Consider the following 23,767-nt stretch of genomic DNA (forward strand, 5'->3'; position numbering starts at 1 on the left):
TCGCTGCTTTCCCTCCCATTTCACAATGGGTGGTTTCTGAAAGCCGAAAATACGTACTCTCCATGTTTGTGGGTAAAAGCAAATTAAATTCAAATAAAGAAAATGCACCTTATTCCTTGCTACTTACCCTGATTAAGTGTTGGATGCAGGGAGTTAAGGACAGGTCTCAACATTCAGTGATGAGGAAAATGACTCTGTTTCCAGCACAGGCCATCTTTGACCAAGGTGGTTTCAGGGCCTGGCAAGAACAGCACACCTCAAAGGTGGTTAGCCAGTTGGACTCAGTAAGAGCTATGTTAGGGTAGTGTGAGAAAGCCAACTAGATTTTCCAGGGGACATCAAGTAGCACAACAAGAGTGATGGGGGGTGATCAACTACTTGAAGCTGCCCACTGGTAGACTTGGAGGTGGGGGGGGTGGTGCAATGATCCAGGTGGGCGTACCTGCTCACCTTGCTAAATTGGATATTGGTACGACCAAAGATTACCATGTAGAGGATTCCACCCCGAGACCCCCACCTCCCCAAAGGGTAGCCTGGCTCTTTTTTTCTGTTTTCTCATTAAATTTTTTAGAAGGTTGGTGAGCAGTTTATCTTCACTTTATGGAAGCCTATTGTTTCTCTCAAGCTCAAAGGCTTCTGATTGGCCGTGTAGCTTTGAGACCACACTGCCACCTTTAATTGGACAGATAGCCTGTTTTTTCTGCTGATTAAGGGGATATCTCCGCGAAAATCCCTGTTTAGTGATTGTCTTGCCTGCCAACCAGGGCAAGGTTTACAGCCAGGAAAATGTCTCAACCTCTGTTTCCTCCCTTCTACGTGAAGATTCCACTAAGTTGTGTTCTGTTATCTTGCTTAGATTGTTCATACAGTCAGATAACTCAGGTTCCAGCTCCTCATGGAGGGACTTCCCTCCAGTTCAAATAATTATTAGTTTCATAATTTTTAGAAAAACCAATAACTTTTGACAAGTGACTTGAACTTCCGCTTACTAGCTGAAAAAAAATGACGCAAGACTTCACATTTTGAAACTTTTACTGTAACAAATAATTAAAAGTACTATTGACTAAAGATTATGGGTGGAATCTTAGCAAACAAATGGCAAAGTATCAGGATCTGACTGAAAAACTATCTATTTCTCTCCCAGAAACAGGCAGCTTTCCTCTCCAAACCCGATGACACTTTGTCAATAAAAAGCAAAGAGGGTGTGTTTCATGCCATTGTTTTGAGAGGCTGGGCCCAAAGATGCGGGCAAAGCCGGCTCCATCAAGATCGGGGCACCATTTTTAAATGGTGCCCCAATTGAAACAAAAAGTAAACTTACCCCCAGTCCGCCACAGAGCCATCGGGGCTTTCCCTCCACAGCCCCACAAACATTCATCACTGACATCTCCCTCTTTCCACCCATCCCCTGATCGTCACCGGCAACTCTAACTGACCGCCCACCCTCACCAATCACCACGGGCATTTCCTCCTCCCCTTTAGTGCATACTCTGTCCCTCCCACCCCACTATACATACATGACAACCCCCTTTGAGGCTCCAGCTAAGTTCTGCCCCTTGGCATAGTTTGGCACTGTCAGATTGTGCTAACCTGTGCTGGGGAGCAGTGTTCAGGCGAGATTTGAAAATATGGTGAGGGGGGGAAAGTATGGTTGGGGGGGGGGGGCTGATAATTAAATTAAAATATAGACAAATACATTAAAAATGAGGTTCTCGCCCTTTATGGATGTGAACTTTGTGACATCACTAGCAAAGGGCGGGTAAATCACGGAATGCAATCTTTCCGGAGAGAATCATTTTCCCGATCCTCTCCGGATTTTCAGCCGGCATGGCCATTCTCTTTGATGGCGTATGTGGGCAGAAAATCACCCCCATTTTCTTTTTGTAGGAAACTTAAACTAAAGAAAGGAATTTATACTGTAAATTGCAAAAAGTGATGCTTCCTTTTTACGCTTATCACCCATTGCACTCTACAGAATTAAAGTCCTTTTGGCATACAATCCAGTTGCTCCCAACTTCCAATAGGTTCCCATATCCGCAATTCACTGAGTAGTAACTTTGAGTGACTGTCTTCAGACTCTTTCCTTAGCTCATGGAGAATTTTGTAAATCTACCACCAGCAGTAAAATTGTTTCTGTGATTCTTCTTGTCCCTGGCCATGATAGGATAAATCTTCACAATCTTTAAATGGCTGCAGGATGTGTTTCTTCAACTGTGGATTGTCTCCCTCCTGCATTGGGCTGTGGTAGCTCACAAAGCCAAGCAGCCTTTCTCTCAGCCAACCACGTAGAACCGCTGCCTGTCTGTGTACAGGGAGGCCTGTCACCCCATCTCAAAAATGCTTCCTCTGTCCTCTTCCCATTGGGCAATTTGAAACACATCACCCTTGCTTTCAGATAGAAATGCTAACTAACTATCCTTGACCCCAACTCTTCTTCATCTGCAAAGTCAATGGATAGTGAACAGCACAGCTATTTACAACCTGATACCTTCAACATCTTTCTGGGACTTTGGGAGACCCTGTCTACTCATTATAAACACAGTAAGAAGTCTCACAACACCAGGTTAAATTCCAACAGGTTTATTTGATAGTAAACACCACAAGTTTTCGGAATGCTGTTCCTGCGTCAAGTGAGTGGAGAGTTCTGATCAGAAAAGTCCAACAGGTTTATTTGATAGTAAACACCACAAGCTTTTGGAACACTATTCCTTCATCAGGTGAGTGGAGAGTTCTGATCAGAAACAGTTCTGATCAGAACTCTCCACTCACTTGATGAAGGATCAACGTTCCAAAAGCTTGTGACATTTACTATCAAATAAACTGGTTGGACTTTAACCTGGTGTTGTGAGACTTCTTACTGTGTTTACCCCAGTCCAACACCAGCATCTCCACATCATGATCATTCATTGCAAACTTAAAGGCTGCTGCCATTGTCTCCATGGGTGAATATCTTGAATTTCTCAGTAAAATAATCTGAACCTTCATTTGATCTCTAACAATCAAACCACCCAAGCAGTTTGCAAAAAGTTCACATGATCTCCTTCATGTGGCCTTTAGGGAAAAAAAATTTAAGGCAACAGTCCCAAAATAGTATAATGAACCTCATAATTGTAACATTAGACTCAAATTTAAGCAGAGATGGAATGAAATTGCCAGGAGGTTCTCCCAATCTTCCAGGTTCCATAGCTTTTGTGCCATAGTTGGTGGACAGTGTTTTAAAAGTGTTTCACACACTACTGGGTGGCACAATGGCACAATGGTTGGCACTGCTGCCTCATAGCGTCAAGGACCCGGGTTCAATTCCAGCCTTGGGTGACGGTCTGTGTGGAGTTTGCACATTCTCTTTGTGGCTGCGTGCGGTTCCTCTGGGTACTCTGGTTTCCTCCCACACTCCAAAGATCTGTGGGTTAAGTTGATAAGCCACACCAAATTGTCCCTGTGTGTCAGGGGGAATAGGGTAAATATGTGGGATAACGGGGATAGGGTGGGATTGTTGTTGATGCAGGCTCGATGGGCCACATGGCCTCCTGCACTGTAAAGATTTAATGAAACATTTTTCTCCCTACAAATGAAACAGATTCAAGCAGAGATAGGCTGATTGCAAAATATCACATTATTCCCAAATGGCAACGTTTCCAACGTTCCTAACTTTGTGACTAAATATTGAAAAAGAGAAATAGAGAGAAATGCTGACACTTCCTTTTACAGTGCTTGAACTTTCACCATTACATTCTGGTTAGGAAATGTTTTACATTGCTGAATTGTAACTTGGTGGTGGAAACCATTTCAGATTCGAAGCATCCAGTTCACCAGTGGAAATATAGTCTGATTGGATGCTCAGAACTGTATTTAATTATCAGGTTTTCTGCTTCTACCAGAATCAATTAGTGCATGATAATAAAATAATATCATGCTCCAGCTCTAAATAATTACCAAAGCAATTATATTTTGATGTAAATATAATGAAGACATCTCTTCAGAAATATGATTGTGCCTGCCTATTTGTCTTCCTTGTAAGACTAATTATTATATCATTTCAGAAAAAAACTTTTTACCTTAAAATCTTACCAGTAGATACTAAATATTTACAAATTCTTCAGTGGTAGAATTTTCAGGATTCATGTAGCGTTCCCTGAGGAAACTCAGATGCTTAACACTTGCTGTAATTTATTTTCATTCAAATGAAATGTGAGATGCAAAATGCTTTGCTAAAGTATCAGTTGTTATGGAATCATCTGTTGGTAGCAGACAATTGGACAAATAATATGGGCGGCACAATGGCAGCGTGGTTAGCACGGCTGCCTCACAGAGCCAGAGAGCTGGGTTCGATTCCTGGCTTGGGTCACTGTCTGTGTGGAATCTGTAGCCTGGTATTCAGACACATAATACTGACATAGTTAAATGAATGACAAGCACAATGTCCCTATATCTCTTATCATTGAGATCAATACCTCTACCATTGAGATCAAACATTGATTGGCACGGTGGCACAGTGGTTAGCATTTCTGCCTCACAGCACCAGGGTCCCAGGTTCAATTCTGGCCTCGGGTGACTGTGGAGTTTGCACTTTCTTCCCATGTCTGCATGGGTTTTCTCCAGGTGTCCCAGTTTCCTCCCACACTCCAAAAGACATGCTGGTTAAGTGCATTCGCCATGCTAAATTCTCCTTCAGAGTACCTGAACAGGTGTTGGAGTGTGGCGACTCAGGGATTTTCACATGACTTCATTGCAGTGTTAATGTAAACCTACTTGTGGCACTAATAAAGTTATGTGTGGGTTAGATTGATTTTGCCATTGTAAGTTGCCTCTTAGTGTTGGGGGATTAGTAGGGTAAATACATGGTGTTATGGGGATTGGGCCTGGGTGGGTTGGTTGTCAGCGCAGGCTCGATGGCCAAATCACCTCCTCTGCACTGTAGGAATTGTATGATTCTAACTAAAATCCCTTGGGCTGCCAATTATATCCATCCCCTTTTTACACTTCTCAATCTATGTGTTGCTAGAAAGAATGACCAAGAGTTATTCTCTGATATTGCTCTGCAGCACTGAAGATAAGCTACTTTGTTTAAAGAGTCAGCACTTTATTGTTGTCTATTGTTGTCTTATTTACCTTGTAATAGTTGGTGTGCAATAAATAAGCAAGCTAATGGGAATTGTATGGAACTGCTTGTTGTATTTCTGGCTCCTCAGGTATTTTTATGCCTGTTGCTTTTGCCCAAGCTAATGGCCTTGGACCAAGTTTGTGCAAACAACCTTTTTTCATACATCTGGCCAAAGCTGGAAGGGGAAACTGCTCCTTTTGATTTAGTTCCAGTATTTAATCTGCTCAGTGTTATGGGTATGTTATAAGCATCACATATTCTAGAGATTGGAAAGAGGAATTCAGGGCAGCAACAATTGCAAATTTAAACTGGTACCTTTCTCATCTCGAGCTGAAAAGAAGAAAAATGTTGATCTTCTCCCTTTGGGGCATGGGTTTGGATTAACAAGGTTGGATAATATTCTTCTATCTAATGGCTAAGTGAAAAGTGTTTTTGTACTCAATCTGGTTACCCAGTACTGTACAAATAAGACAGCAACCATAGAAAACTTTGCATTGATGCTTTAGGAGGGAAACTGAGGCAAGTGCACACTGGGATTACTCTGGAAGTAATAGGAATGGATGAGGAGAGAGTTGGGAACAAGGTTTCATTCTGGGGTTGGGTGGGGGGTCAACCTAGGTGGGTGAGGAATAAGGGAAGGGGAGTTGTTCCTGGAGTCTGCAGCCAATTTGAAGGGCAGGAGGGTTTGGTGGGCTGTTAACCCTGAGGCCCTGGAGGCAGAGGTCTGGGTGGAATCAGAGGCCTGGGCAGTGTTGCTCAAGGCAGGAGTGATCAGAGAAGTGAAGGGGAGGTCCTGGGTTGTAGATGAGAAGAATTAAGGCCTAGTGAGGTGGATCAGACCCCTGTAAGATTGCGGCTAGAGATGGGATCGGGGGTGGGTTCTGCTCTACCTCGAGTGATGTTGCATCCAGAAGTTAGGAGCAGACACTCACCTCGTGGATCAGCTAGATCCTGTTTGAATATAGTTGCCAGGTTCGCTGATGCTCTGGATATCAGCCAGCTCATAGCCTGCTTTTTTTGAGCAAGTTGGGTCTCAGTTAAAGCTATAGACTAGGTACATTGATGACATTTTCTTCCTTTGGACTCATGGCAAACAATCACTGAAGCAACAATATGACGACATTAACAAGTTCCATCCACCATCAGACTCACCATGGACTACTCTCCAGAATCGGTTGCGTTTTTGGACACACGCATCTCCATCAAGGACGGTCACCTCAGCACCTCACTGTACCGCAAACCCACGGATAACCTCACGATGCTCCACTTCTCCAGCTTCCACCCTAAACACATTAAAGAAGCCATCCTTTATGGACGAGCTCTCCATATACACAGGATCTGCTCAGATGAGGAGGATCGCAACAGATACCTCCAGGCGCTGAAAGATGCCCTCATAAGAACAGGATATGGTGCTCGACTCATTGATCGACAGTTCTGACGTGCCACAGTGAAAAACCACACCAACCTCCTCAGAGGACAGACATGGGACATGGCAGACAGAGTACCCTTTGTCGTCCAGTCTTTCCCTGGAGTGGAGAAGCTATGACATCTTCTCTGGAACCTTCAAAATACCATCGATGAAGATGAACATCTCGTCAAGGCCATCCCCACATCCCCACTACTTGCTTTCAAACAAATTCGCAATCTCAAATAGACTGTTGTATGCAGCAAAGTACCCAGCCTCCAGGAGATCAGTGACCACGACACTACACAACCCTACCACAGCAATCTCTGCAAGACGTGCTGGATCATTGACATAGATGCCATCATCTCACATAAGAACGCCATCCACCAGGTACATACTCTTGCGACTCGGCCATCGTTGTCTATCTGATGCGCAAGGATGTCCTGAGTCATGGTACAATGGGGAGACCATGCAGACGCTACAACAACGGATGAATGAACACCGCTTGACAATCACCAGGCAGGAATGTTCCCTTCCAGTTGGGGAACACTTCAGCAGTCACGGGCATTCAGCCTCTAATCTTCGTGTAAGTGTTCTCCAAGGCGGCTTTCAAGATACACGACAATGCAGAATCGCCGAGTAGAAACTGATAGCCAAGTTCCACACACAAATGAAGATGGCCTCAACAGGGATCTTGTGTTCATGTCACACTATCTGTAACCCCCATGAATTGCCTGGGTTTGTAAAATCTCATTAACTGTCCTGGCTTGAGACAATTCACACCTCTTTAACCTGTGCTTAACCCTCTCTCCACTCACATTGTCTGCACCTGTAAAAACTTGATTACTTGTTTAGACTCGTATTCCAACCATGATATATAATTGAGTTTGTGTCTATATATGCTCTGTTTGTGAAACAAATCCTCCACTCCCCTGATGAAGGAGCAGCACTCTGAAAGCTCATGCTATCAAATAAACCTGTGGACTTTAACCTGGTGATGTGAGACTACTTACTGTGCCTACCCCAGTCCAACGACAGCAACTCCACATCATCAGTTAAAGCTGAAAGTTGGTGAGTTGGAGATGGGTTTAGCAAAGTTTTTTATGGGACGCAATACCCTCCCTCACCTTTTCCCTCAGCTTGTGATAACCTTGTTTCTCCAGCAAGGCTGCTTGGTACTGCAGAGATGTTTGTTGAAGGGGACAGCTTCTCCTCTTTATGCAACCAGGAGGCAGCCAATCCACTGGCCATCTTTATGTTCCAGGCAGAATCTGTTACAGAATAGCTGTTCCAACTAGCAAACACCACATACCATGGGGGGAAAATATGTAAGGTGGGAGTTTCTGACATCCACCCCCTATGCCATAGGATGTTTTGTGGCAATGAAGGTCTTTGGCCAAAGGCAGGATCTTCCAAGCTGTTCGCACCTTCCGCCATTGGGGAACCCATGGAAGATCCTGGCATCGCGAACAGCCGGAAGATTTTGGCCGTTGTGTGGAAAAGGGATGATGTATAGCCCCAGTCTATATATCATCATGGATTTTACTCCTGGTCTGTGGCCAGAATTTTCCGACCATTCAGGCCACTGGGATTTTCCCATCCCGCTGCAGTGAACAGAGATTTGGCTTGTCTCCAAAATCTCCTGCTGCAGTGGGACCGTGGCGTGAATGGGTGGTAAGATCGCATGCCGTATGTCGGCACGTAAATTCAGGCAGCAGGCTGAGAGGAGTTGGATCTGTGGAGGTATCGAAGACCCATTGTGATCTTTGTGGTCTCTTACTCTGCTACAGAATTTAGGATCGTAGTCAGAACATGTGGAACAGAGTGAATATATATTAACAGACAAAGAAATATGACATTGTGAATTGCTATCCTAACCACCACCTCTTTTCCATAAATAATAACTTTGGCGTTCAAACCAATTGCACATCTTATCTATGTTTACAGGGTCTTGTGACGGGTTGAATAAGTAATTCATTGCATCTCCATTAATTAACATTTATAATTGATGATATTATTTGTCATTGATTATATTCTTTGTAATTGATTGAGCAGGAATGAATATGTAAAAGCAATTATGGAGTAGCCACCTTGTCAAGGAGATCAGAGAAGATAAATCACTGTAGCTTTATTCATTTGATGAAGTTACACTTCCTAAAATTGCTCACATCCTGTGACTTTTTTTATGTAAACTGTTGTTGCAGAAATTACCAAAGATCGTTGTGCCCTGTGTAGTTAGTTAAAGTGAGACTAATTAAACTGGACTGATTGGATAGCTTTCATAAAGCCCACAGACACAACACTATAAGGGTCGATGATTTATTGCACCTTACCAGATCACTCTGGCATTTTGTAAAAGGCTTCACATATGATAAGGCATATTGAAGTGCAGTGACTGTTCTCATGTAGAAGAACATGTGAGCTGTTTATCACACAGCAAGGTTCCACAGAAAGCAATTAGATGAACTACAAACTGTTTTTTATTTGCTGAGCAGGATAACAGGGGAACTCACTAATTTTCATTTGAAAAGTGGTATCGGATCTTTAACTGAAAGTATAACAGTGACGGTGTAAGTGTTGCAAGTCTAGCTCATAATTATTAAGCAAGTGTCCAGAAATAAGGAAGGGACCTCCAGCAGTTGAGACCCAGTTACAAGGCAGAGAGATTAGAACAGCGAAAGAATGTGATTTTTCATTTCACAAAATAACTGGACCCCAAAAAGGTCACTATTGTGGCATTGACCTCAAGCATTGACCCCAACCCCCCTCTGTCCTCAGAACTTTCAGGGTCAATTAAAGGGCATTAGGAACATTTCTGCTATCTATCTGTGCTGTCTCAAACTTCAATCTTGTTCTGCCCTTAGGGGAATGGGAGGGGTTGGCTGAGGCAAGGGGGCCAATCTGATTGCATTCTTGCCCACTCCTAGGGGTGGGGTGGCGGGCAAGCCAGTTTGCAGACTTGTACTCACCACTTGGTGTGTATGGGTCTTTATAACTCACCTCCCTAGACCTTCCTGCTGTCACACACTAGATCCCAACTGAGGAGCAGGGACTTCCAGCTCAGTCAGTCCTGACCCTACCCATGGACAGATAAAAGTTGTGGCAGAAGGGCAGAGGAGACTGTAGCAATAAACTGCTGGAAACTCAGGAATTACAGGAATGGAACTAAAAATTGGGCAGTTCTTAGAGTTGCTGACTAATCTATTTAGTTGATGTTATATTGGGGTAGTATGTTGAGTATCTATCCCTACAGAATTTTTTGTGAGCCAAACTTGAAATGACTTTTTCACAATGATCCTTTTCACAAGAATTATCAGCCATTAACTGCTGCAGCTAAAACTTGGTGATGATTCTGCTTAAGATTTAGAGACAGGCTCTCAACTTCTGAAGGGGATTGCCTGATCTTTCAGCATTAATGCCATTTTCCCTAGGAGGTTTCACTGATCATTTGCTGACGCTATGGTGGGGGTTTAGGATAAAGCCTCTGGAAATTCAGGGTAATTCTTATAACCCAAGAAGTTTCTCTGGAGGAACTGAATTTTGGTTAGGTGCGTTGACCACGTTAAATTCTCCCTCAGTGTACCCAAACAGGTGCCGGACCGTGGCGACTAGGGATTTTCACAATAACTTCATTAGAATGTGAATGTAAACCTACTTGTGAAACTAATAAACAGAATTTAAACTTAAAACTTTTACAAGGGTTCACCCCTCTGATCTCCTCCTTCACTTTGGTGAAGCAACTTGGAAAATGGCATTAACATCACTTAAGTTGTTTCCTGGGACGAATTTTACCATTCCTCCTGCCATGGGAAGCAGAGTGGGTGAGGGGTGGACCACAAAAAGGTATGTTGACCTCGGGCGGGATTTTATGGTTTCGGTACGAGCGTGACTATAAATTCCACCCCCCCACTCCTCATGATTCATTGACTGAAGTTCCAGTGGGTGAGAGAGGAGTGGGTGCGTCACAGTAACTCACCCCTTGACCCTAGCTTAAAAATTTATTTAAACCACAGTTACATTGTGTGAATTGAATTTGGTGGATGCTCGGGATATAATGAAAGGTAATGAGTGCTGGGGAGAAAGAAAGGTGCAGGGAGAAATGAATTCTGAAGAATGTTTTTATCCTTATAAGGAGCTGATCTGAATGGTAAAGCAAGAAATGAAAGCTGTGATGGCAGGTTTGATTTATTTGTAAAAGCACGATCGAAAACTGTGATAGCACTCCAGGCTAATTTTTATCTTTAAAAGGAAGGGCACTTGGAGGTTTTTGTGCAGAATAACAGAATGCATTTAAAATCTCCCAGTATTTGCATGACTTCCACACTTGACATGTTTGACGGTGATGTGTGCTCGTGGTAATGGTAATGTTCATTTTTGTTGTGCAATTACCTAAACACAACTCTGATCTATTTAAATGTGTCATGCCGCGTACGCCTTCTTGAATATGCTTAAGGCTTCTTAGTGTTGCTTCAATTCTTCAAAATAAGTGCAGATTGGAGTAAATTAGATGACATTTGTTTTTTGCCTCACTGATGTGGCTCTGGGAAAGTATTATCCATTGTGCTCCTGCACGGGCTTTAAAGTTTGATGGGCAGGACAGGGCCACTTCATCTATCGTGCCTGCTTCACACCATGTTGGCCGCAGCATTTCACCCATCGCTTCCTCCCTGCCCTCACCTTCCCTACGCCCTGCTGTGGTGTAACCTACTGGGAGGGGCAAAAAAAAACTCCCAGGGCCAATAATAAAAAATATAGTCTCAAGGATTCCTTTCCTGCCCTCTCAGATGAACAAAACCAGTTCAGGAGATCACTTGGAACGAGTGTTATCCGTAATGACACTTACTTCCTGTGTGATGCAACATGCACCCAAGTTGGGAACTGGCCCAGCTTCTTCTTAAAGCTTTGCCGTGAGTCAGCATCCATAACACTTCACTCAAACCTAATCAAACATTTGGCATGGGAATCGGCTTAGCTCAGTTGGCAGGACGGCCCGTATGTGATGCAGAGTGACGTCAACAGCGTGCGTTCAATTCTTGTACTATCTGAGGTTATTCATGAAAGCCCTGCCTTCTCAGTGTTGCCCCTCGCCTGATGTGTGGTCATCCTCAGCACAATCACCATCAGCCAGCTCTCCCCTTTGAGGGAACCTGTGAATATCTGGGACTAAGGCGACATTACCAGTGGCTGTTGAACTCTTCATTAACCTCGACAGATGAAATTGGATTTTCACAATGTACAGTTTCCTGTTGTCCAAAGGGAATTCACCATGGATCTTTTTAGATGGTGAAAAAATGACTTGCATTTATAAAGCTCCTCTCACACCTGGATATCCAAAAGAACTTTATGAAAGTATATTTCTGAAATGTAGTCACTGTTGTAATGTAGGAAACACAGTAGCCAGTTTGCAGCCGGCAATGCATCATGAATGGTGATGAGATAATGACCACATAATCTGCTTCAGTCATGTTGTTTGAGAAATAAATATTGGCTAGGCCACTGGAGATAATTCCCATACTTTTCTTGAGATGGTGTCATGGGATAATTTATATCTACCTGAGAGGGCAGGCAGTGACTTGGTTTTAGCCTCTCATCTGACAGTGCAGCATCCCCTCAGACCTTCAACCTTCTGACTCTGGGGTGAGAGTGCACCAACCGAGCGAAGGGTTGACACCTACTTGATTAGATTTCTCATAATCCAGGGCAATGCATCAGTGAGCTGAAGTCATTCTGAATAGCTGATATTAGCTCCATAGCAAGTCAAGGCAGATGATGTGATTCCATTGCTTTTTGCAGTTAAACTGCCAAAAGAAATTAATTATGTTTTCCAGATTACTCTGTCACACACACACATTCAAAAAAATTTGATGTGGTGATTTAATGAGTTTGTACCATGAGAAATACTTCTAGATTTGAATGAAGAAATTCAGAATTGTTACACGTGGGTTAAATCTTTAGGTTTCATCACATCAACCACAGATAGGAGCATCTCTGATTGCTTCCTTGTAACACTCCATCCACATCCCCCTTCTGTATCCCAGCAATAGTTTTACTGCTATACCCTCACCTCAGAAAATTAAGATCTTCCAATTCACTCACATTCAAAATCTTGTTTTGTTTGTCACAATATTCCTGCAGTAACTGATTTGTTACCTTTGATGCTCTCGTCACCTATAAAACCATTACTCTTTCTCTCAGTCAAGTCACTTCCCTCAGTATGGCCCTCATTATCACTTTCTTGAGTCCAAGGGATGCAGACTTGAACAATAATGGTGGATGATTGTTTTAATTGTTCATTGCCACATCTGGCTGGACCACATAAAGCACTATTAATGAATGTCGGCCAGTGGCTCTGACATCCATCGTTATAAGTGCTTCAAAAGGTTAGTCATGGTACAAATCAATTCCAGCCTCCCGGACTATCTGGATCCACTACATTTTGCCTACCACCGCAACAAGTCCACAGCAGACTCCATTTCCCTGGCCCTGCACTCAACCCTGGAACACCTAGATAACAAGGACATCTATGTCAGACTCCTATTTATTGACTACAGCTCAGCCTTCAACACTATTATTCCCACGAAACTCATCTCCAACCCTATGGCCTGGGTCTTGGCACTTCCCTCTGTGACTGGATCCTGAACTTCCTAACTCACCTTTCTAGGACCAAATCAATAAGGAGAGGCCACAACATCTTCTCCATCTTCAACACCGGTGCCCCACAAGGCTGTGTTCTCAGCCTCGTCCTATACTCCTTATACATCAATGACTGTGTGGCCAAATTCCCCTCCAATTTGATTTTCATGTTTGCTGACGACACCACCGTAGTAGGGTGGATCTCAAACAATGATGAGACAGAGTACAGGAATGAGATAGAGAATCTGGTGAACCTGTGCGGCAACAATAATCTCTCCCTCAATGTCAACAAAATAAAGAAGATTGTCATCGACTTCAGGAAGCGTAAAAGGAGAACATGCCCCTATCTACATCAATGGGATGAAGTAGAAAGGGTTGAGAGCTTCAAGTTCTAGGTGTCCAGATCACCAACAATTTGTCCTGGTCCTCCCATGCCGATATTATAGTTAACAAAGCCCATCAACACTTCTACATTTTCAGAAGACTAAGGAAAATTGGCATGTCAGCTAAGACTCTCACCAACGTTTACAAATGCACCATAGAAAGCATTCTTTCTCGTTATATCACAGCCTGGTATGGCTCCTGCTCTGCCCAAGACCGTAAGGAACTACAAAAGGTTGTGAATGTAGCTCAATCCATTCAGCAAATCCATTCACTCAGCCTGTACAAGTCCTCTTGAAGCCTCATCGCATCCTCCTTACAATTTATGTTCCCATCCAGCTTAGTGTTATCAGCACATTTAGAAATATTACAACTTATCCCCGCATCCAAATCATTTATATGAATTGTGAACAGTGTGGACCTAGCACTGATCCTTATGGTACCCCATTAGTAACAGCCTATCATCCAGTTTCTGCTTTCCGTCTGTTAACCAATTCTCAATCCATACTGGCAGATTTCCCCAATAATATGTGCTCTAATTTTACTTACTAACCTCCTTTGTGGGACATTGTCAAAAGCCTTTTGACTATCCCAATACACACCTACTGGTTCTCTTCATCAATACTACAAGTAATGTCCTCAAAAGGTTTCTACACATTTGTCAAACATGATTTCCGTTTCTTAAATCCATGTTGGCTCTGTCCAATTTTACCATTCTTTTTTAAATCTCCATTTATCACATCCATTTTAATAGATTCTAATCTTTTCCCCACAACTGATGTCAAACTAACAGGTCTGTAGTTCTCCATTCTTCCTCTTCCTCCTTTCTTAAATACTGGGGTTCCATTTGCTGCTTTCCAGTCCACAGGGGTTCAATTCTGCCTCAGGTCACTGTCTGTGTGGAGTTTACGCATCCTTCCTGTGTCTGCGTGAGTTTCATCCTGGTGTTCCAGTTTCCTCCCACAGTCCAAAGATGTGTGGGTTAGGTTGATTGGCCATGCTAAAATTGCCCCTTATGTTCAGGGGGATTAGCAGGGTAAGTACTTGGGGTTAAGAGGATAAGGCCTGGGTGGAATTGTGGTCGGTGCAGGCATGATGGGCCTAAAGGCCTCTTACAGCACTGGAAGGATCCTATGATTCTATGAAAACAAATGCTTTATGAATCAGTATTATCGATATAATTCACAGACAAGCTTTCAAAATAAGATTCCGATAATCGAGTATGAATTATATTTGGATAGATTTATGGCTGACCCATAAAATTTGACTTTGTGGTGAGGAAAGGGCAACCATGGTTCAGTTGTTAAGGTGAAGGCCTTGTCCTAGACTTGCTCGTCTGGTCTGAATGAACTTTTGCTGTTAAATCTTTACAATTTGGTTGAAAGATTGTTATTTTCTAAGTACGGTAGATCAATAGGAATTCTCACACAAAGTCTTCAATTCAATAAACAGTGGTGTAATTTTTTTTATTGTAGGTACTCAACGCCGCCGGTTGATTCCAGCCCCTCTGCCCGACACTTCATCCTTGGGACGAAAACCAACGAGCGCCACCGGGCAATGGGTGGACTTGCCACCTCTGCCGGGCACCCTGAAGGAGTCATTTGAAATTAAGGTTTACGAGATTGATGATGTGGAACGGTTACAGAGACACAGGCAGGAGGAAAATGAGGTCAGTACATTTAGTACAACAAATTTAGACAATCTAAATTATGGTATCAGTGAGGAATGGCTGCTTAAATAGAGACAGAGCACAATTACATCCAGGAGATTGACTGCAATTAAATTACTATAATTATTAATTTTACAACGCATATGTTGGAGTGCCCTTACAAAGGGGAGATAAAAATAATTACTATTCACAATTAATCATGTTTAGCCAGGAGAGATGGTGTAACTGAAGAAAATCTATGAATATATTATGAATGAACCTTTACAGTCTTTGCCTGCTGTATCAAACTTTATAGCCATTCCATTCCAGGGTCATTAACTCCTTTGCAGATGAGAAAAGGTGTGCTCTTTGAAGTTATAATGCATCAGCAGTATTATAATCTGATTTGTCCCCAATTAACTAAGGATTATGCACAATGGTCATCTTTCTATAGAGTTTGTCACCTTAACTTTCTTTTTTCCTTCCTTGTTCTTTGTCAATAATGTCACAGGAACCTTTCCAAGATGTTGACAAGGTGAGGACTTCTCGCAGATTTCTTGCCCTTGATACGTTTCTGTTTTCTCTACGATTTCCTAAAAAAAATGCTTAAAAGTTAAAAGAGTGGAAAATTCAAGCGATTTGCAGCTGTTTTGTTTGAACTGCAGCAGAGGGTGATTTGTGTGTGTCCTGACAGGGCTTGTCGTACTTCAATGCAAAACTGAAGATCTTGGAGAAGCGACAGCAGCGCGTCAGAGAATTAAAGGCAAAGCACGAGTTATTGATGAAGGAATTGGAAGATACGAAGAGTAGGCTAATGATGGATCCCAATAAGTGGAAATCAGAGTGTAAGTATGCCAGATAGCTCTCCCCCCCACTGTACGAATGAATCAACAGGTTGGGCAAAAGGGACATGGATGTGCCTTTTTACATCAATACAAAGTTGACTTGCTTTGCAATCAAAATGCAAATCGTAATTTAAGCAGCAAATATACGATGATACACTGAGTGTGAAATATGCACACATGTATCCAACCCCAGGAGGGAAACTCCAAAGCTAAAAAGGGTATGCCTAAATGAGTCCCTGGTTTTTAAAAATCATCAAGTCATGCAACGGTGATTTCAGGTGCAAGCCTCTTGCCTAGTAAGCATTCGCTTGTCAATATGTAAGGAACGAACTGAGGGTTTTATGTAAATGTGATCAGTCTGGTAGACTGTTTCACAGTTGACGAGCTCTCATGCAGATTTCAACAATAAGCAGCAAAAAAGAACAATTTAAGCATATAATACTGCACGTTAGGTAGACAATCAACCATTCTTAATCCAAGGGATCAATTATGATTTTGAAAGGGGGCTGTTAAGACTGCTGATGTGTGCCGAAGCTAAATTCTGCAGCTTTTGTTGCAATTTCTCGGTAGATTCCTGGCTCTTCACCGTGGAAAAGACTTAGCTGTTTTTAGTAATTGCAAAACAAAGGAACACTGATGTTTGGTTAAAGAGCAAAGGAAGGGTAAAAATGTCCTGCCGTATCAATAATCGCCTCAACAATAGTTGGGCCCATTGTAACGATGCAGGAGAGGTTGAGTAGTCACCATAGCATCAGAGAATTCCTACAGTGCAGAAGGAGGCCATTCGGCCCATCGATCCTGCACCAGCCACACTCTCACCCAGGCCATATCCCTGCAAACCCGTGCATTTCCCCTGCTAATCCCTCTGACGCTAAGGGATACATTGGCACGTCAATCAATCTAACCCACACATCTTTAGAGTGTGGGATGAAGCAGGAGCGCCCGGAGGAAACCCGTGCAGACACAGGGGGACTGTGCAAACTTCAGACAGTCATGCAAGGCTGTAACTGTACTGAGGCCCCTGGCTTTGTGAAGCAGCAATGCTAACCATTGTGCCACATGCTGCCCAGTGACCTGTGATCCTTCTGCCTGATATTGCCAGATTATAGAGTGTTAATTAATTACCTTCATGCCAATAGTCGTCTGTTACAGTAGGGGTTTGTTCTGGGCAGTTGTAAATGGACTGAGGCAGTGGGACTGGTAAGAAATGGCCAGAGAAAAATCACAGTAAGAAGTCTCACAACACCAGGTTTACGTCCAACCAGTTTACTTGATAGTAATCCCACAAGCTTTCGGAAACGGTGTTCCTTCGTCAGGTGTGTGGAAGGTTAGAGAAAAGTCAGCCAGACAGCTGCATGGGAGGCTGGTACAAATAATTCTGGGATCTGGCAGATCATAACTCAGGTTGTACATCTCAATGGGACCCATTTCTGCATCTGAAACTACCTGGATGCTAGTTTGTCACAGAAGACCCAGATGATGAATGGTTTGGGAATAGGGGATGTGGGGTTTCCATTGGGGAAACAGCTCTGCCTCCTCTGAACATTACTGGCCAGGTTTGGAGTGGTTGGTAGCATCTCTTAATGGAGGCATCGTTGCATAGTTTCTCTTCTGGACAGATTATTTCCTGTCCCTTTTGGGCCTATTCTGGCAGAGTTATCTGTCATCTCCTTGACTAAGCATTCCAGGGAAATTCAGACCAATGTGTTGGATGAAGCTATTGTTTGTACCATTGTTAAAGTTACAGATGCCAATGTGTAGAGCAGATCTTGTGAGCCCTGAATCCATCTGCCTGCTTGCTCCAAAATCCAACTCAAATTGACTCCAATTGATGGTCCCCACAAGAGAGACACACAAGATCTGAGCTAACAAGAAAAGGCATTGCCTGATTCTGGGCTTGGTCTGACGCTTGACTTAGCCAAAAAATCAAGAAGCGTATCCCAGTTAGGTGATCTTGGTTTCATCCCTAACCATTCATTGAAGCCCCCGCCGATTAAGAACAGGAAAATTCCAGGTTCAATTCCTAGAATTTATTAGGTTCCAAAGCAGTGTAGTTGTAATTATGCTAAAGTGAGCTTGGAAGGGGGAATATCAGGTTGGATCTTGTTCTTAATCTCTACTCAATGGTTTCTGCTGGAAGTGTTGACATGTGGATATTGGGTAAGTCCATAACCAGATTTGATAGCAATGCATCATCTGATAAAGAGCCACCTCCACTCCGTATCAAAACCCACACATGAATAATTGCCACTTTGCCAAGTAGATTTTATTGCCTTTTTTTTCCCTACTAGGCTAAAACTCAGCTCAATGGATATAAGTTTCTCTCAAGTGCTTCGCTTAGTTAGCCATTATCCATCTGTAAGATTTGACATTGGCTTGTGCATTTACCGTATCTCAGTGAATCAGCAAGCTCTCGAATATTTTAAATGGTGCACATCAGGATGAAGCTAAGCCACAGAACCTATGAAACATGTTGAAACCTAACATCTGTCTGGAAAGGAAAAGGGTCCTTAACAAAATATTAAAGAATTGCAGTTCATTTACTGTATTAATCTTGCAAAGTAATTGTGAAAAGTAGTGTTGCTAAGTTGATAAACAATACATTCTATTCCCAGTTAATGTGTAATCAATGAAAGGGCCTGTTGTAAGTAACTGTTGCGCAGAAGATGACAAATTCAAACATATGACCTACGGTTATATTTACACCGATTTGTGAATAAGAGCCTTTATTTTGTATGTCACTGGTTTCCTGTTTATTTGACCTGGATGTGCTGCATGGATAAAGGATAAAGCTAAATAGAATCTGTAATTGAATGTGCTGTATAGAAAATTCTTCCTTCAGCGGGCGATTCTATCGAGGATTTACTCTTCCAAATTGTTTTTTTTAATGCAATCGTATGATTTTGTATTTTAAGAAAGGATTATCCAGAATTTCTGTAGGATTGGTTTTGCTTAAACTCCTATTATAATTTCAGTAGGAGCTTGGCAGAGCTCCCAAAGAAACAGATGCAGATGGTTAAAAATGTTTCTTTAGGCCTTGGCATCAGGTTTGATGCCATTTTTGCCAAAGTTACATGGGAGGATCATGACAACTGCAGCAGAAATTTTTCTTGATACACTATTGACTGTTTCATAGAATCCCCACAGTGCAGAAGGAGGCCATTTGGCCCATCAAGTCTGCACCAACTCTCCTACAGAGCATGGTGGCACAGTGGTTAGCACTGCTGCCTCACAGCGCCAGGGACCCGGGTTCAGTTCCTGGCTTGGGTGACTGTCTGTGTGGAATCTGCATGTTCTCCCTGTGTCTGTGTGGGTTTCCTGCAGGTGCTCCAGTTTCCTCCCACAAAGACATGCTGATTTCATGCATTGGCCATGCTAAATTCTTCCTCAGTGTACCTGAATAGGCGCCAGAGTATGGTGACTGGGGGATTTTCACAGTAACTTCATTACAGTATTAATGTAAGCCACTAATGTGCGACACTAATAAATAAACTTTAAATTTATCCAGTCCCACTTCCCTGCCCTATCTCTGTAACCCATTTCTACCCCATTAATAATCCTAGCCTATGCATCTTAGGATACTAAAGGACAATTTAGCACAGCTAATCCGCCTAACCCGCACATCTTTGGACTGCGGGAGGAAACCAGAACACCTGGAGGAAACCCATGCAGACACGGGGAGAACGTGCAAAGTTCACACAGTCACCCAAGGCTGGAATTGAATCTGGGCCCCTGGCTCTGAGGCAGTTGAGCTAAATGATGTGCTAGCATAGCCTACTAGACTAGCTATTTGAGAGTTGGCATGGTGAGAACTCTATGACAAAAAGGAATTGAACCTTTTTCTCTCTTGCCTCTCCCATACATATGCCAAAAGAGAAACCTTACTATACCCTGTGTAATGGTGTATCAGGATGTTGGCATTGACTCATGCTTTCCCAAGAAGTACATTGCCAATCTCAGCTGTGTCAATGAGCAGAGGTTAAGGAGAGGGAAGAAACAGGATAAGCCCTAGCCAGTCATGACTGCTTGCATGCACCATTTAGTGGCTGATTAGAGAAGAATATTGTCAGAGGTTGTGTCATATCTACTCCTGCTGCAGATCAGTATGTAGCTAAAAAGATAATAGGAGTATTTTTAAAAAAGGGATAAAGAAAAAGAGATTTATTGTCCACAGGTTTTCATGTATTTGCTTAAAATTCAGAAGTAATAGTTTTTAATTCCAAATCTTTGTGCACTTGTCATCTGTTGTTTGCCTGATCTGCTTGCACTATCTCTGCTAACAGTCGAGGTTGACCTAGACCTGGATAAAGAGTCCCTGGAGTACCTGGAGGCACTGGAAGAGGTAACAGAGGAGCTCGAACAACGTGTCAACCTATGCAAGGCAAGGATAATGATGGTGACCTGTTTTGATATTGGCGTGATCACTGAAGCGAATGATGGACCGAGGGAAGTGCAAGTTTGAAGACGGGGCCACTGGCGGGAGAGCATAAAATCCAGGCCATTGCACTGTGAAAGCAGCCAGCGCGTGAAGCAGAAGGATTTTAAGGAATTCGTGTTATGAGGGGAGGTGGGCGATGCGGAGACAGAGGAAGGTGGCAGAGAATGTTGAGAGAGGGAGAGAGAGAGACGGAAAGCTGATGGTGGTGACAGTGAATCTCGATGGTGAGCTGTGTAAATCAATACAGTGCCTCAGAGCTTAAACACAATGAAAGCTTAAATTGTTCATGCGAACCATTTCCTTTCCCTAAAGGAAGAGTGAAGGCAACATAAACCAAGGAGAACAAAGAACTGAAAAACCTTAAAGTGCCTTTTAGATTCACTTGATTTATTTACATTGGTGCTAGTAAAGAAACCAGCATACCTAAGTAAACACTGAAACAAATTGCTTATTTTATATTGTATATTGTATTTATATGACATATGTAAAAAAAATTCATTGTAGCAAAGCAATAAGTAAATTATGTTCACATCTCGGACTTTGCCTGCTTGTTTAGAGAGCCGGTTATATGTTTTCAATTGTGGAATGTTACCACGAACATTAAGGTATTCTGTTTTATCAGTGGTGTTTTTTTAAAAGTTTCATTGATTGAGGCATATTATAAAACGTAATGTTTTTTTTGGGAGACTTTTTTTATATGGAACCGTGTCTGTTTTTTGAGCCACTTCTTTGTACACACTGCTATCGATGCAGAAGGGCAGAATGAAATTCCTAGTTTTTTAAGCCAGTCATAAATAAATCAGTGGGGAGGTCACTGTGCCAAATGACGGGAGCTGAGGCTAGCGGCTGCAATCCAGTGTCGCCGCAGAGTGACTCTGCATGGTGAATCCCATAATGTAAATTATCAACGATCAAATTTATATACTCTTTTTTAGGAACCAAAAAACAGGTTTACAAAATAATGACAGTATTGATTTCTGAAGTGATTAATTATGTTGTTTTAAAATATCGCGTCTCAGGATTTCTGCAAAAAAAAGACAAATTTGATAGAAGAGCTATTTGAGCAATGCATAAAAAGTTTATGTAAGTTTTGTTTTCTTTTTATTACTGGACAGCATCAACTATTGTGATGAATTATTGCCAAACGGAAACAGTTTTACGTGAAGAAATAATAAATACAGTATCACAATTCATTGTGAATGGTATTTTCTGACCGTTTTATTTGTAAAGGCTTTTTTCAGAATCTTTGTATAAATGTATATTATGGTAGTTGCATTTAGCTTTTTATCTGTGAATAAATGACATGTCCACTGGTATTAATATTTCTGTTTCACGGTTCTAATTTTACATTGACAAAACATCAAGATTAATATTGAATATTGCACTGACAGTCAAATATGAATGCATAGAATCCCTACAGTGCAGAAAGAGGCCATTGAGCCCACTGGGTCTGCACCAACTTTCTGACACAGCATCCCACCTAGACCCTATCCTCGTAACCCCATGCGTTTACCCCATGAATCCCCCACATCTTGGGACACTAAGGGACAATTTAGCATGACCAGTCCACCTAACCTGCACATGTTTGGACTGCGAAGGAAACCGGAGCACCCAGAGGAAACCCACAAAGATGTGGAGCAAATGTGAAAACTCCACACTGACAGTGACCCGAGGCCGGAATAGAACCCGTACTGTGAGAAAGCAGTGCTAAACACCGTGCAGCCATGCTGCTCACAAATATAATGCAGTTTTTTAAAAAAACTACGTTCTTTACAACGTCCTAGTAATGAGTATGAGTAACTGGAAGAAAGTAGAATTCCTGATCACCCAAAATGAAGGTCTATGGTTGGGATTTCGGGCCTCCTCATGGTGTGTTTTATGGTGGCAGAGGCGACCCATCATTACCCGGCAGTGGGATCTTGCGGTCCAGCTGCTGTCAGTTTCCAATTTTTCCTGTGGGGATACCCACGGTGAGGGGTTGGCATCAGCGAGTCTGGAAGTTCCTGTGGGTGGGATTGGCCAGGAAATCCCACCCTTTGTTCATTTGGAAGGGCCTCAGCATAAAAAGGTGAAGACTGACATGTAAGGAAACTTTATGGACAAGAAAGGGCCATTGTAGTTCCCCAGTGTCTAGCACCCACTGTACATCTTGAACATCCTTAATACTTTGAGCTCTATCGCCCCATATTATCTAAATGGTGAGAGACTGTGAAGCTCTGAGGTGAAGAGAGCCTGCGCCTTCTATTGCATGAATTGCAAGTGTTTAGTATGAACGTACAGCAAATAATTAAGAAGGCTAATAGAATGTTTTTGTTCATTATGAGGGGAATTAAATACAATGGTAAGCAGATTATGCTTCATTTGGTATTTGTGGGACCACATCTGGAATACTGTGTGCAATGTTGGTCTTCATATTTAAGGAGGGATGCAAATGGGTTGTAAATCTTCTGTTTACAGGATTTGAATGGATGGATTGTCTTGTGAGGAAACATTGGACAGGCTAGGCTTGTATGTACTGGAGTTTAGAAGAGTGAATGGTGACATGATTGAAACATGTAAGGGCTTGAGGGGCCTTGACAAGGTGGATATGGAAAGAATGTTTCCTTTTGTGGGAGAATCTAGAATCAAGGTCATCATTTAAAAATGAGGGTGGCCCATTTACGTCACAAATGGGGAGTTTTTTTTCTCAGAGATTATCATGAGCCTTTGGAACTCACTTCCTCAAAAGCTGGTGGAAGCAGAGTCTTTGAATATTTTTAAGGCAGAGCTAGATAGACTCTTGATAAGGAAAGGGGTGAAAAGTATTGGGGTATTTGGGAATGTGGAAAAACTAGGTCAGCCATGATCTTATTGAATGGTGGAACAGGCTTGATGGGCCGAATGGCATACTGCTGCTTCTAATTCGTATATTTGCACCCTTCACTTGCAAAGTGATCACTTTCAGATGCCCACTGTTGCACTCAGATGTGGGGAAGGGGCTTTTGCAAGAAGGAATGGAGGTGTCTAGGGTAGGGGACATTAAAATCTTCTTCATGGGGTGCAAAGGACTACTCCCATTTGGCCAGTTCCAACAAAAAACAGGTAGAAATTCACCTTTCCGGTCCTCTTCATGCTCCCATCCTTTACTGAACATCACTCTTTTATGCGCCTTATTCCTCTTTTATACATTGTGGTCAGATCTTAACATCATCAGAGTCCAATTTGTATACTTAAAGGATCGGTTCTACCATCGCAACACACTTGTTTTTTGGCATGTTGAGGTGGGAGATGTGTGTGTTGGCCATTTTGTGGGATACATGCGTGTATTCTTGACGCA

General features: G+C 42.5%; 1 protein-coding gene across 1 annotated transcript in view; it reads left to right on the top strand.

Moving 5' to 3' along the window:
• LOC145352569 (kinesin-like protein KIF26A) overlaps positions 1-21,748 on the top strand; it is a 213,028-nt gene extending 191,280 nt beyond the window's left edge. The window contains exons 13-16 of the mRNA XM_080202601.1: positions 14,996-15,189; positions 15,680-15,703; positions 15,863-16,013; positions 20,297-21,748. Coding sequence (XP_080058727.1) covers positions 14,996-15,189; positions 15,680-15,703; positions 15,863-16,013; positions 20,297-20,475 — 548 coding nt within the window. The 3' untranslated portion in view covers positions 20,476-21,748. The remainder of the gene's footprint in view (positions 1-14,995; positions 15,190-15,679; positions 15,704-15,862; positions 16,014-20,296) is intronic.
• Positions 21,749-23,767: the final 2,019 nt, after the last annotated feature.

Source organism: Carcharhinus amblyrhynchos, chromosome 14 (assembly GCF_965287045.1).
Source record: "Carcharhinus amblyrhynchos chromosome 14, sCarAmb.v2.hapA, whole genome shotgun sequence".
Classification (NCBI taxonomy): Eukaryota; Metazoa; Chordata; class Chondrichthyes; order Carcharhiniformes; family Carcharhinidae; genus Carcharhinus; species Carcharhinus amblyrhynchos.